The 12,786-nt window shown below is 45.1% G+C and overlaps 1 protein-coding gene across 1 annotated transcript; it reads left to right on the top strand.

Annotated features, from left to right (window-relative positions):
- Positions 1-366: 366 nt before the first annotated feature.
- Positions 367-12,246, top strand: ENC1 (ectodermal-neural cortex 1). The gene is made up of 3 exons (XM_075136793.1): positions 367-630; positions 5,428-7,240; positions 10,955-12,246. The coding sequence occupies exon 2, from the start codon at positions 5,440-5,442 to the stop codon at positions 7,207-7,209; it is 1,770 nt and encodes a 589-aa protein (XP_074992894.1). The 5' UTR covers positions 367-630; positions 5,428-5,439; the 3' UTR covers positions 7,210-7,240; positions 10,955-12,246.
- Positions 12,247-12,786: the final 540 nt, after the last annotated feature.

Below are 12,786 nucleotides of genomic sequence, written 5' to 3'. Positions count from 1 at the left end.
CCTTACAGCGCGGGCTGTAGACGCCGTGAGCGCGCAGCTCGGCGCTGGTTCGCACAGCAGGAGCTGCCCGGCTAACCCCGCGGGGCCACCGCGCCGCCTCGGCTCGGCTCGTCCCGTCCCGTCCCGTCCCGTGCCGGCGCGGTGCAGTGCGGTGCGGGACGCCCACTGCAGAGAAGACCGTCCTGCAGCCCCCGGCGGGGCGGCGCGGGGGCACCTCTGCACCTTCCCTGCCGCCGGCCGGGACGGCAGCCCATGGGAGAGCGCTGCCCGCGCCCTCCTGTCCCTCCCCCGCCTGTCACTCACCCGCTTTGCATAAACGCTCCCCCGCCCCCCAGCCCATATACCCTGTCTCCGCGCCGCCGCCGGGGCAGAGCTGTGGCCGGCGGTGCCAGCAGCAGCCGCCCCCTTCTTCCTTTCCTTCCGTCCCTGTTTCCTACCTCCCGCCCTCCTTCCGCGGCCCGCCTCCCGCCAGCGGCACCACCTCCGCCCGGCGCAGCCTGCCCGGCCGCCTCTCCGCCGGACCGCCGCGCCGAGCCGAGCCGGCAGCCGCGTTCCCCTCCCATGCGTGGCGCGGCGCTGCGTCGCCCGCAGAGGCACACGGACGTCCGCGCTCGCCCGGGAGCCGCTGCTGTAAGTCGGTGCCCGCCGACCTGTTGCAGCGCTGGCCGCGGTGGGGAGGCGGGTGGGCAGCGCGGGTCCGCGGAGCGGCGGGGGGCGGCTCCGCTTGCCGCGCACGGCGGCGAGGCGGGCGGCGGGGGCCGAGCTGGGAGACAGAGCTGCCGCAGGCTCGGGGCAGGCGCTGCATGGGTCTGCGCTGCCTGCAGCGCGGCTAAGTCCGCGCCCGCGGAGTGCCGCCGTGTCGCTCCGGCTGGAGCCGGGCTGCCCTGCCGGTCCCGGGCACAGCCGGAGCCTGGCCCTCCTCCGCTCTGCCCGGAGCGCCAGGGTCCATCGCCCCTTCTGTAGGCAGCGGGGCACTGGGCGCCGGTGGGTAGACCCGCGGTGGCCGTTAAATGCCTTCGGTATGCGGCTGTCCTGGGAAAGTGCCGGCTCCTGTTAGGAAGGCTGCTCGCCTCCCGACTGAGCTTCAGCTTCCTCCTCGGGGCCCCGGGCGGGCCGGAGCATCCCTCAGCGGGGGTGAGGCAGGACAGGGGAATGAGCGCGCGCCTCGCTGCTCCCGGAGCTGGCTGTGACGACGCTGCTCTCCCTCCGCTGGCACAGAAACTTTTGCACGTGGTTATTGCTCTATAAAGGAAATAAAATGCATTTTATCTCCTCATACTGTTTCTTCATCAGGTTGGGAAGAAACCCAGCAAGTTTCTTTTCAGAGACAGAGTTGTTTAGCGTTATGATGGAGTGAACTGGGGGGAATTTAGAGTTGGGTTTCTTTGTCTGCATGTGGTGAGCAGTAGTGCATTCTTAGCAGGAGCAGTGTGTTCTGCTTTCCGTCTCGCTGCAGGTCCTCGGAAGCCACTGGGTTTGTGCTAGAGGACTTTAGGTAGGGTCAGGATTTGGCTCTGCAAAACTGGTAATATTGCTGCAGATTTAGCAATTGAAAGCGGTGTTAGTTAAATCGATGGTATGTTTAGCAGATTTCCTCTCCTTCAGCCGTTTCACTGATTCTAAACAAAAATGCAACCACCACCATGTAATTACAGAGTCGTATTACAATGAGTCTACATTAGAGATGTGTCACTAATTTGAAAATACTTAATTTTTCATTTGATTTAGGCTGAGACCTGCATGCTGCAGAGCTGTTAAGAAGTAGGGCAGGGAGTCTGTTGTTTAGTCTTAAAGTAGTGCTTACTACTGGGCTGCTGTGACAAGTAGCCTGTTGAAGTGTAATTGTAAATCAAAGTCTTGGTTCAACCTCTGTTCCTAGATAAAATCTATATCTGTAATTTACTGACCCCTTCTTGTCTTTTACATACAAATATTATTATTTCTAAGGAAAAAATGCCTGAAGGGAGTTGACTCATACTATTCAAGATGAACATTTGCTCACTGACTGTAAATTACCTCTGCTGAAGTATTTGAGGCTTGCATAATTTCCAACACCAAATAGAGAAATCAGAGATGTCATTTATGCATTTTAATATTCTTGAAAGATTCTGGACTGAGCTAATTGTCAGAAACTGCAAAAGGACATCTTTACAGAAACACTGACGGTTAGTAAATTATGGTAATTGCTTGTGAGGGTGTTTGTTCAACTAGTCCACGTGTGAGCTCATCTCAGCAACCACAGTGGAGGAAAAAGATATGTATAGATATGTATCTTTGTTCTCTTTGGGGAAATATGTTAGCTTATCTTAAATGTGAATTGGCATACTTTGAATTCTTCTCAATAGATGACATTGTGGTGATAAAGGCAATGTTACTAGAACAGTTAAAGACCAGCATACGTGAAATCTGAAATCTGCAAGTGCTTCGCAAGAAATGACATTGCTCACTGAAAGACCGAGTCTTCTATTTTAGTGGGGTGAAACGCTGAGTGCCTTATTCAGTAGCTGTTTGAGAGTGGCTCTTACAATTTTTTTTTTTTACAGCGGTGTTCGTTACTATGGCTGTGGGTGGGCTTGGGTAATGTGCAGTGATCTGTTCTTCCTCTCTGCATATGGTCTGTAGCTTAGTGGCCTCCAACGTACACGTAATTGCAGGGTGGGTTTTTTATGTTTCCCTTTATTTTGTTGTGGTTATGGGCTCATTCTGAGTGATGCTGAGCAAGTGGTGCTTGCAGGAGTGCAGAGCCTGCTGAAAGACCTGAATGCCCAGCCTCTGACATGAACTTTACCTGCCCTATTTCTGAACTCTGTGTGCATGATAAAAGAAAGTTTTCAGTATACTCTGAATTCCCCCTATATGTGGGGGGAAAGGAGAGGAACTGTGTTTCCATAGAGATCCTGACATGCCTAGACGGTGATGTCTACACATTTACTTAATTGGGATGGAGAGCGGCAGGCAGGCAATGAGCATCTTCATATCCTGGTGACTCTATTGTCTCTGATCAGTGGGTGTTTAGCTCCTGTCCTGCTCCCTGGCAAGGAAACCTTGCAGGAGTAGGTCCTCAGTGTGAGGAAAGCCAATCTGTAGAGAACCAGTGAATGCTTTGCACTGCATCATAATAGCATTTAAAATGGTAAAGTGCCTAGAAAAGTTTTAAAATTTTGCAGGGGCTGCTTTGCCAGTAAAGGTTCACCTTCCCATCTGTGTCTCCAAACTGTTTATGTACTAGTATTTCAAGCCATGACCCTTTCTGTAATCCTTCAGTTCCAGCAGATTTCAACCTGTATATAGTCAGTGTAATCTTTTCGGCTATAGATTAATTGGGTAATTTTAGCCTGAGATTAGTGCTCAGGATCCCTGAATGCCATCTGAGTCTTTATTTGCCAGACAATACAATTGCATTAAAGGTAATTTCATTTTCCTTGTAAAATAGTGCATTTCCTTAGTGTTAGTGCATTTAATAGCTTGGTCTAGGGAGCATCGGTAAAATAACTTTCCAAACTTTTGCAGGGTTGAGGGAGACAGATACTGTGCCCTGTGGCTCTGATGGGAAGGATTGCTCTCTGTTTTGGAGGATTTGGGATTGAGCACTGTGTACTGAGCTGTGTTGCTTGTTCTTTTCAATCCCAATTAAGTTTCATCAGGAAGTCATGTTCCAGATTAAAGGAAATGGGCTACGGTACTTCTGCAGTAAGGTGTCCCTTTGTTCGTTAGTTAATGTGGGCTTGAGGGGCTTTTTTGTTGTGACTGAAGGGAAAGGTGTGTCACAAACCTACTGTTTGATGTGACAAATAAATTATTCTGTACGTTAGCACAGCTAGCGAGGAGGATGGTACTGGCTATGCTGCAGTTAATCTGCAGGTGTTGTATATTCCATATACACAAATCGGTTGGTCTGAAATGGAGTCCAAAAAATGCTGCCCAAATTAATTATATATGGTTTTGATTTTGTTAAAGGTTCTGGTCATGTGAATCTAGAAAAATAAATGTATTTATTTTAAAATGCTTTTTTTTTTGAGGCTCGTAAAGCTCTTGTGTCATCTTGAAGCATGAAATGTGGGAATCGAGTTGTACAGTTCTGTACTGCTTAAGCATGCTTAGTAATATGAGTCTGTGAGAGAGGGAAGTACATCCACATTAAAAACCTACACAGATGGCTCCAGGTCATGCTCTGACTTTGAGCATTGGGCACTTCCCAGGTAGGCTTTTGCCCTGTTCCTTATTTGAAGGTGCAGTAAAAGGGACTCTGGGCATGCGAATATCATAGTAATTAGGGAAGTTTGGTTCTCTTTTTTCTCCAAGCTTCCTCTGCATTTTGGAGAGAGAGAAGTGAGGTTATTACAATAGTGGTCACAGCCACAGCTTGCACTGGGCGCTGTATGCTTCACCTCCTATTACTTGGACTGTGGCTTTTTGGCCATTAGCTTTATATGGCTGCCAATATTCCTCCCTTTCCCTATGCTCCATACTGTTTTGGCTTGACTCTTAATTAAATCTGGAAACTTGCTGCTGTAATCATACATAGACCTGCGTATCATGGCAGATAACAGTAACATTCACCTCCAAACAGGGATCGAACAGCACTGTGTTAGGAATAAGGTAGGATAGGATATGTCTTGTGTTTTATGTCTCCTCCAAACCTCAGAATGAACCAATGGCTTGTGCTCTGAGTACCTGACTCTTGAGGTAGCTTCAGAAGTGATGCCTTGGTGACTTCAGTTGATAGTCAAAACACATTTTTCTGCTGACTCTGCCCGTGTATATGCTGTATCACTATAACAGGCGGCCACTGGCAGAGGTCAAGATGTAATCTCTAAAATTCGCTCGTCGTATTTTTTTTAAAAGTTTCACAAGTGTAAGTTTATGATCGTTGCTAGGTTTTTATTTTAAAGTTCCCTTTTTTTGTTCTTTGCTGTTGCATATGGAATCATTATACCAAAGGGAAGCTTCCTAATGGGATTAGTACGTTTTTGTTCCCCCTGCAGCTTTTGACATTCCTTAGGTATTCTGTCTGGTAGCTCTTCCTGCTATGATTCAGTGCAGGAGAATGTTTCAAGCATGTGCATGTGTACATATGTAATGAATCAGCTGGTCTAGGTTGGGGAAGGGTGAGAAAATCAGTCCTGGTTCCTTTTCTTTCTCCTCTGACTTACTTGCTTGCTGTATTGCTATGAAAGTTGGAGATCAGGTTTCCCAGGATAAACCTGCTCTTGGGCAACAAATTTAGAGTATGTCATTTATGAAACTCATCTCACAAAAAAAAAACCACAGCCAAAGGTAGATGCAATTCTCTGTCCACTCATCTATAAATTAAGGCTTTTTTTTCCCATCTTATAGTGAACAATAGATATTCTTCATGGTATGTAAAACTAGTAATGAATTTAACAGTCTCATTAATCTTACTAATTTTTTTTTCTTTGTTTATAGGTGTGAAAGAAAATGTCAGTCAGCATGCATGAAAATCGCAAATCTAGGGCCAGTACTGGCTCCATAAACATATACTTGTTCCACAAGTCATCCTATGCTGATAGTGTCCTTACTCACCTGAACCTTCTGCGTCAGCAGCGTCTCTTTACAGATGTACTTCTCCATGCTGGGAACAGGTCATTCCCCTGCCACAGAGCCGTTCTAGCTGCTTGTAGCCGCTATTTTGAAGCAATGTTCAGCGGAGGGCTGAAGGAGAGCCAGGACAGTGAAGTCAACTTTCATAATTCGATTCACCCGGAAGTCTTGGAGCTTCTTCTGGACTACGCATATTCCTCCAGGGTTATCATCAACGAGGAGAACGCGGAGTCGCTGTTGGAGGCCGGCGACATGCTGGAGTTTCAGGACATTCGGGATGCTTGTGCAGAATTTCTGGAGAAAAACCTTCATCCCACCAACTGTCTCGGCATGCTGCTGCTCTCAGATGCTCACCAGTGCACCAAGCTCTATGAACTCTCTTGGAGGATGTGCCTGAGCAACTTCCAGAGCATCAGTAAAAGCGAAGACTTCCTCCAGCTGCCAAAAGACATAGTAGTGCAGCTCCTTTCCAGTGAAGAATTAGAAACTGAAGATGAAAGGCTGGTATATGAATCAGCTATCAACTGGGTCAACTATGACCTGAGTAAGCGCCACTGTTATCTGCCCGAGCTACTGCAGACAGTGAGACTGGCCCTCTTGCCAGCTATATACCTTATGGAGAATGTGGCCATGGAAGAACTTATCACCAAGCAAAGAAAAAGCAAAGAGATTGTAGAAGAATCGATAAGATGCAAGTTAAAAATCTTACAGAATGATGGAGTGGTCACTAGTTTGTGTGCCAGACCCCGTAAAACTGGCCATTCGCTTTTTCTTTTGGGTGGCCAAACCTTTATGTGTGACAAGCTGTACCTGGTGGACCAAAAGGCGAAGGAGATCATTCCAAAGGCTGACATACCAAGTCCACGGAAAGAGTTCAGCGCTTGTGCCATAGGCTGCAAAGTGTATATCACCGGGGGACGAGGGTCAGAAAATGGAGTCTCCAAAGACGTGTGGGTGTATGACACCCTTCACGAGGAGTGGTCGAAGGCTGCTCCCATGCTGGTAGCTAGGTTTGGGCATGGCTCTGCCGAACTTAAGCACTGTTTGTATGTAGTAGGAGGACACACCGCAGCAACTGGTTGCCTTCCAGCTTCCCCTTCAGTGTCCTTAAAGCAAGTAGAACAATATGACCCCGTGACCAACAAATGGACCATGGTTGCCCCACTGCGAGAGGGAGTAAGCAATGCAGCTGTAGTCAGTGCAAAGCTCAAGCTGTTTGCTTTTGGAGGTACCAGCGTTAGCCATGACAAGCTGCCCAAAGTTCAGTGCTACGATCAGTGTGAAAACAGATGGTCAGTACCAGCCACCTGCCCCCAGCCCTGGCGCTACACAGCTGCAGCTGTTCTGGGTAACCAGATTTTTATTATGGGCGGAGATACCGAATTCTCTGCGTGCTCTGCTTATAAATTCAACAGTGAGACATACCAGTGGACTAAGGTGGGAGATGTGACAGCTAAGCGAATGAGCTGCCATGCAGTGGCATCTGGAAACAAATTGTACGTGGTTGGAGGCTACTTTGGCATTCAGAGGTGCAAAACGTTGGACTGCTACGATCCGACGTTAGATGTATGGAACAGCATAACAACTGTGCCCTATTCGTTAATTCCCACAGCATTTGTCAGCACATGGAAGCACCTCCCCTCATAATTTTGTGTATGTTGCAATTACAAATTATCAGGTAAGAAATAGCACCTTTGAATTCCACTGTAATAATGCTTTTCACAAAGCTTTTCAGCAGCTGCTCTGAGGAAGGTGAGTATGTTCAATCCAATTTTACAGCTGGAGCAACTGAGACACATATATTCACAGGCTGCTGTAAGCCAGGCACCACGTCTGTGACAAAGCCAGACGCTGAAAGTAGTTTGCCATATATCTTGCAGCCACTTCTCTTTACGGGGCCTTTTCCTGCATGATTTCGATGTTGAAAATGTTATGTTTCTCAGTCCTTTACTTCTGTGGAAGTGCAGATAACTTGGAGATTGAATCCTGCTCTGCATTTAGATACTAAACACATGCTAAACAAGCATTCGGTGCCATTTTCCTGATGAGGGAGGCTAGGTCACTCCATATATTCAGTAACAGTGCCCAAAAAAGATACTGTAAATTCTGATCTGAAGCCTGATAGTGAATTCACTTGAATTTCCAGGCAGACAGCATGCTTTCTCCATGCAGACAGCCTTTGGGGAAACTTGCTGTTGTATGAAAGGTGTTTTACAGGCAGTTCAGGCCTTATGTTCCATCTCACCTCGACAGCATGGTTGCACTTGCAGGGACTAAGGTTGCGTTTGCTCTATTGATATACTTTAAAATACAGATTTTTCAAAATAGTTATGGTCATACATGTTGGACTAGGTATAGTGTCAGGAAGACATATAATTAATATTGCTGGCTGAAATAATTACCAGTCTATAGCACACACTGTTCCAAAACAATTTAATTATACATAATGGGCCAAGCTCTTACCAGGTGCAACTTCAGCATTGTATCTTCTCAAAAGCAAGTCTGAATTTGGCCTTGCTTGTTTTGGTTGTTGTGAATTTCTGATTTTTAGGAGGAGGGGAGAAAAGGTTCGTGAAAATACCCACTAAAAAAATCTAGGTACCTACACATATTATTTTTCAAATCTGTTTTTTTCATGCTAACTACTAACTGTTACTTTGACTTTTACTAATTTTTCCTTATTTTTATCTTTTCTAGTTTTACATCACTTAAAATAAGTCACAGACATTTTCCAGAACTATTAATCTGTGTATTTTGCAACAAATCTGGCAGACCTCTCTTAGTGTTGTGTTGCTCTTTTCCGTCCTCCCCCCTTGAGACTTTAGTGCATAATCACAGTTACCACCAGCCAACCAAAGAAACAGAGTGGCATGCTTAATCCTAAATAATCCATGCCCTGTGAGTGGTAGTTTCTTTTTGGATTTGAACAGTGTATAGTCTAACCATGAAGTCAGGCAGGTTAGAAGGATCAAGGCAAATAAATACAGTTGCAGTAATTGAAGGAGCTCTGCCTTTGCATCTAAGTTACCTAGAAGTCCAGACTTACGGAGGTTCTCCCAAAAATAGGAAGAACAGCTTGTGTATAAAGGCTTGCCTAGGTTCTTCTGTTTGGGACAGATCACATTTTTTTTCTGGTGTCTTTTGTAGCCGGACTTGCCTGACTCTTGCAGTAACCACAAAACCCAAAGTTTGGGTTTGAGCAGAGTAGATAGAAGTATATACCTAGAAATGTAGGGTAGTCGTGAAATTCCTTTCTTTGTGGTACACTGAGGATTCATCTTGTAGTTGTCTTTCAGCTGACTGGGAGCTTTGATTAAGTAAAGAATATGAGGTTGGGCCCATGCAAAGCAGCAGGTCAGTGTGGAAATCTAGTGTGAAATTGGGCTGTGTTGTACCGTCAGCTGCTCTTGTCTCAGGTGGTTGTTTGTCTTGAAGACACTGCTCTCTCTCCTCTCCTTGCTTTGCTTTTCCCAGACTTACCCTTGGGAAAGCAGGGCAAACCCTTGAGACTTAACCAGATCCTGGGTGCTGGGAGTAATCGCACCCCCCGAGAGCCAGCAGGTGGAAGCCCTGATTTCTGTGCAGTGGCTTCCTCCTAGCTGGGAACAATGTCTTGACATCTTCAGTTAATTTCTATTATTACTGACTTTCAGCAGTTCTCAGTGTTATCAGAGCAGCGGTATTGAATGCCTGGACTCAGGTCTGTGCCAAGAAAAATATTGACTTATTCTTCTGAGACTGACTTAATTGTTCTGAAGTTTACAGTACATGAGAGGCAGTGTTTTATTTTGAAAGAGAGTCCTCAGAATATAACGGTGCAAAAAGCTTTCCTTTGCTCTGCAGTATCTTGTTAAAAGCCATTATTTGAGCTTCACTAACACACAAGATAACTGGCTGAACGCAGCCGAAGACTGAAATCTCTCCTACTTGCTGGATGAGCACACAGCATTGGGTTTTTTTTCTACTGACTCCTGCTGCTTTGTCAGTGGGTGGGAGGGACAAAAAGGAAATTACTTCTGATTACCCTCTGTTTTCATGGCGCTGTGTGGCCACAGTCTGACAGCTTTTAGGAAGACTTCAGTCTGCTTTGTCCCATTCCTCAAACTTGGGGCTTTTGAGTAGGTTAGGGGTTTTTTTTTTCCCCCTCTGTTTCAGAATTGTTTATAATTTTTTTTTTTTAAAGTTCATCCCATGACAGGGAACATTGTTTTGGCTTCAGTGTTGATAGTGTGTTTCAGTGGGAAGAATGGCTTGCTATGCTGAAGAATGTCTAGAAAAGACTAATCAACACTAAAAGCAGAGACCTTTTTTTAGACATAATGAAGATAGTGTGTTTCAAGCCCACAGTTGCAAAGAGGCTTGATGCTCTGGGCTGTTATGTAGGCTGTGGTGTTTCCTGTGAGTGTTCCCTGTTGTTCTTAGACATCACAGCTTGAGAGACATGTGGTATGTTCAAATGAACTGTGAGTTCACTGGAGATCCTTTGCATTGTAATGATGTAGGATTTGCCTCCTAAAATCCTGGCAGTGCTGTCAGAAATGGCTGTGATAAGCTGATGATGGCTTGGAAGCTGGCATTTTAATACAGCATCATATTGAAAAAGCAAAGCACAATCTCAGCATCCAAAGGCTGAATTTCTCATTGAATAATCAATTTTTATAAAGGTCTCTAGGATGGAATTATTGATGCATGGTGCATTGCTGTGTGAAAAGAAATGAGGCAGACTTCTGCTCTAGTGAATAGCAGATATGTTTTAAGTAAGGGGATTATATGTCCCTTTCTATATTGTGAATAAATTCAGTTCAGAATTCTTCATGGTGAACGGAGGCATTGGGATGAGACACCTTCACCTCCCTTTCTGCTTTACTCCAACCAGGTTTGCCTTGGCCCAGGGATAGAAAAAACTCTTTGCACTAGGTGTTCATGTGGGCTTTTGTGGAAGAGAAGTCGCACGAGGTTATGTTCACTTAAAACAAATCAGCAAGCTTTAAGATTCTGGGGGAGCATAGAAATGTTGAAGTATGCAGGATCAGAGCCCATCATGTTGAACTGTATTGGGCCGGTTTGATTTAGGTTTCAAATGACTGAATTTATAGCCAAAAAATTAAACAGTCTTTCTGTGATTTGCAGAGTAAGGCTAGTAGAATAATAAAGGCAGAGTCTGACCCTAAATAATTATGTTCTTGGCTGGCTTATTTATTAGTAGTTGGCTATCGCACAGGAACACTGAGGTGGGGGGGGGTGGCCAGGGAAGCCCGTCAACTGGATTGTATCCTGAGCGTAGCTTTTAAATTTTCTTTGACATCTAATAAAAAGCTTATGGTACATTGCCTCAGCAAACCCCTTTAAGTCTTTTCTCTCTTCTTCCTCCCCCACCCCCCCATGCTTTTAGTTTACTACTTTATTTGGAGAAGAGAATTGGAACCTCAGATCTGGAGAAACGGTTTTAATGAAGAAAAATTGTTCAGCATTTGGCATTTGAAGAAAATTATCTGCACCTTGTGAATTATCTAACCTAGACATGAAGGAATGGGAGGAAAAAAACTGTCTTCAGCGCTTCAGTACGTGGTTTAAATATGAATGGATGAACCTGTGATCTGGTCCTTGTGCTAGTAATTGTGGATTAATGCCAATATTAATCAGTCCTTCAAAGGAGAAAAAGAAGAGACGGAACATCTCTGAGTTGTGCAGCACACAGCACTTGATTTCCATTGACTCTGCTGTTTGTATGTGAAATTTGAAATGGTTGTCACCTCTCTTTGTGGTGGTTTGAAGTGCCAGCGCCAGCTGCAAGGGAAGTAGGCCAGGTCTGAAACAGCAAGATGCCGCTGTGAATGAAGATACAACGGTATTGCTGCTGAACTCTGTGAACTGGAGTGTGCTTGTCTGTGGGCTGTGCCCACAGCATCTCAGATCCTGCGTTGCATTGTCCTGTGTGCAGTGAGCGACCTTCCACTTCATAAGGAACAGCCCAGTGGTGAAATATTTTTGCAACAGTGGGGAACGAATGATATCCCCCAAATGCTCCTTGTTCCCTTTCCTCCCTGTATTTATAAGTAATCAAACTGTCCCATTCCTGTTATGTTACTTGTTGTAGATATAGTTATTTATTGTTCAGTGCTTGCATGCTGAAACAATGCCTGCAATTGTCTTCATGTTGCAAGGGCTTGTATGAATTGTTGTATGTTTTGCACATTTTGTGATCGCTGACTTGTTCTGCTGCACAAAGAAAGAAAACTGTTGGATAATAGTTGGAGGTGGGAGAGAGGAGTGGCTTCCCAGTCGGAAATGGAAGGATTACAAGGCGGGATCTTAAATTACACGCGTACTAAAGGAAGAAGCCATGGAGGTCACTTTCTCAGGCCGCCAGCTCCCCAGGTTGTATGTGGTGTGTCTTGTAGATGGTATCCTTGCTACATTTCATTTGTTGGTCATGCCTTTCAATTTCTAATCTGGAAATAGCCAAAATCTCTTGCAGCTCTCTCTTTGTGCAGCTTCCTGATTGCAACGCAAATACTGTGGAAGAGCTTCTGGATACCAAGCCCAGATGAAGTCATTGTCCAAAGTTATTTATTTATTTATTGGGTTGGAGGAGGAGTACCAGCCACATGGACCTGAATGAGTGGAATATGGTGATTCAAGATAAAAACAAAAAACCTCAGGATAGGTTAGTGATGAAGTCTTAAAAAACAAACAAAAAAAACACACAAAAAAAAAGAGCACCAATTTTGCACTGACTGGATTGCCTCATCCATCTGGATCTCAGATGATCATCTGAGTGGCCAGGTGTTAAAGACCCAAGTGCTCTCACAAAATTCTTATGGGGATAGAAAATGAATTTCAAACCTCTTAATCTTGAAAATAGCCCTCAGACTCTGCTGCCTTTTACTTTCCTTAGCCAGGTGTCTTTAAACACTTGGTTGCTCTGAAGCGTCAGATACAATCCTGAGAAACCAAACTTTGATTTTTTTTTTTTTTTTTTTAAATAAATTTGTTTCGTATCAGTCTTACCAGTCTGGTCTTGAGTCAGAGATGAAGCTACTCTTTTTTCTTCTGGATTTCAGAAGCTTATGTTTCACAGGTGCTTTCTTTGCTAGATCCTGTCATGAAGCATGTATTGTATTGTGTTTTTTCCTAAATGTTTCTGGGGCCCAGCTTAACTGGCACATTGAGTAACATGGTTGGTGTGTGCTGCGGTATAAGTAAACAGCTGCATGCATGCAT

The sequence above is a fragment of the Calonectris borealis genome, chromosome Z (genome assembly GCF_964195595.1).
Source record: "Calonectris borealis chromosome Z, bCalBor7.hap1.2, whole genome shotgun sequence".
In the NCBI taxonomy this organism is placed as follows: domain Eukaryota; kingdom Metazoa; phylum Chordata; class Aves; order Procellariiformes; family Procellariidae; genus Calonectris; species Calonectris borealis.
Note: the sequence above shows the minus strand (reverse complement) of the source record. Positions and strands in the feature narration are given on the sequence as shown.

Excerpts from the sequence above, each read along its gene's own strand:
- ENC1 (XM_075136793.1), top strand. The coding sequence starts at position 5,440 with ATGTCAGTCAGCATGCATGAAAATCGCAAATCTAGGGCCAGTACTGGC.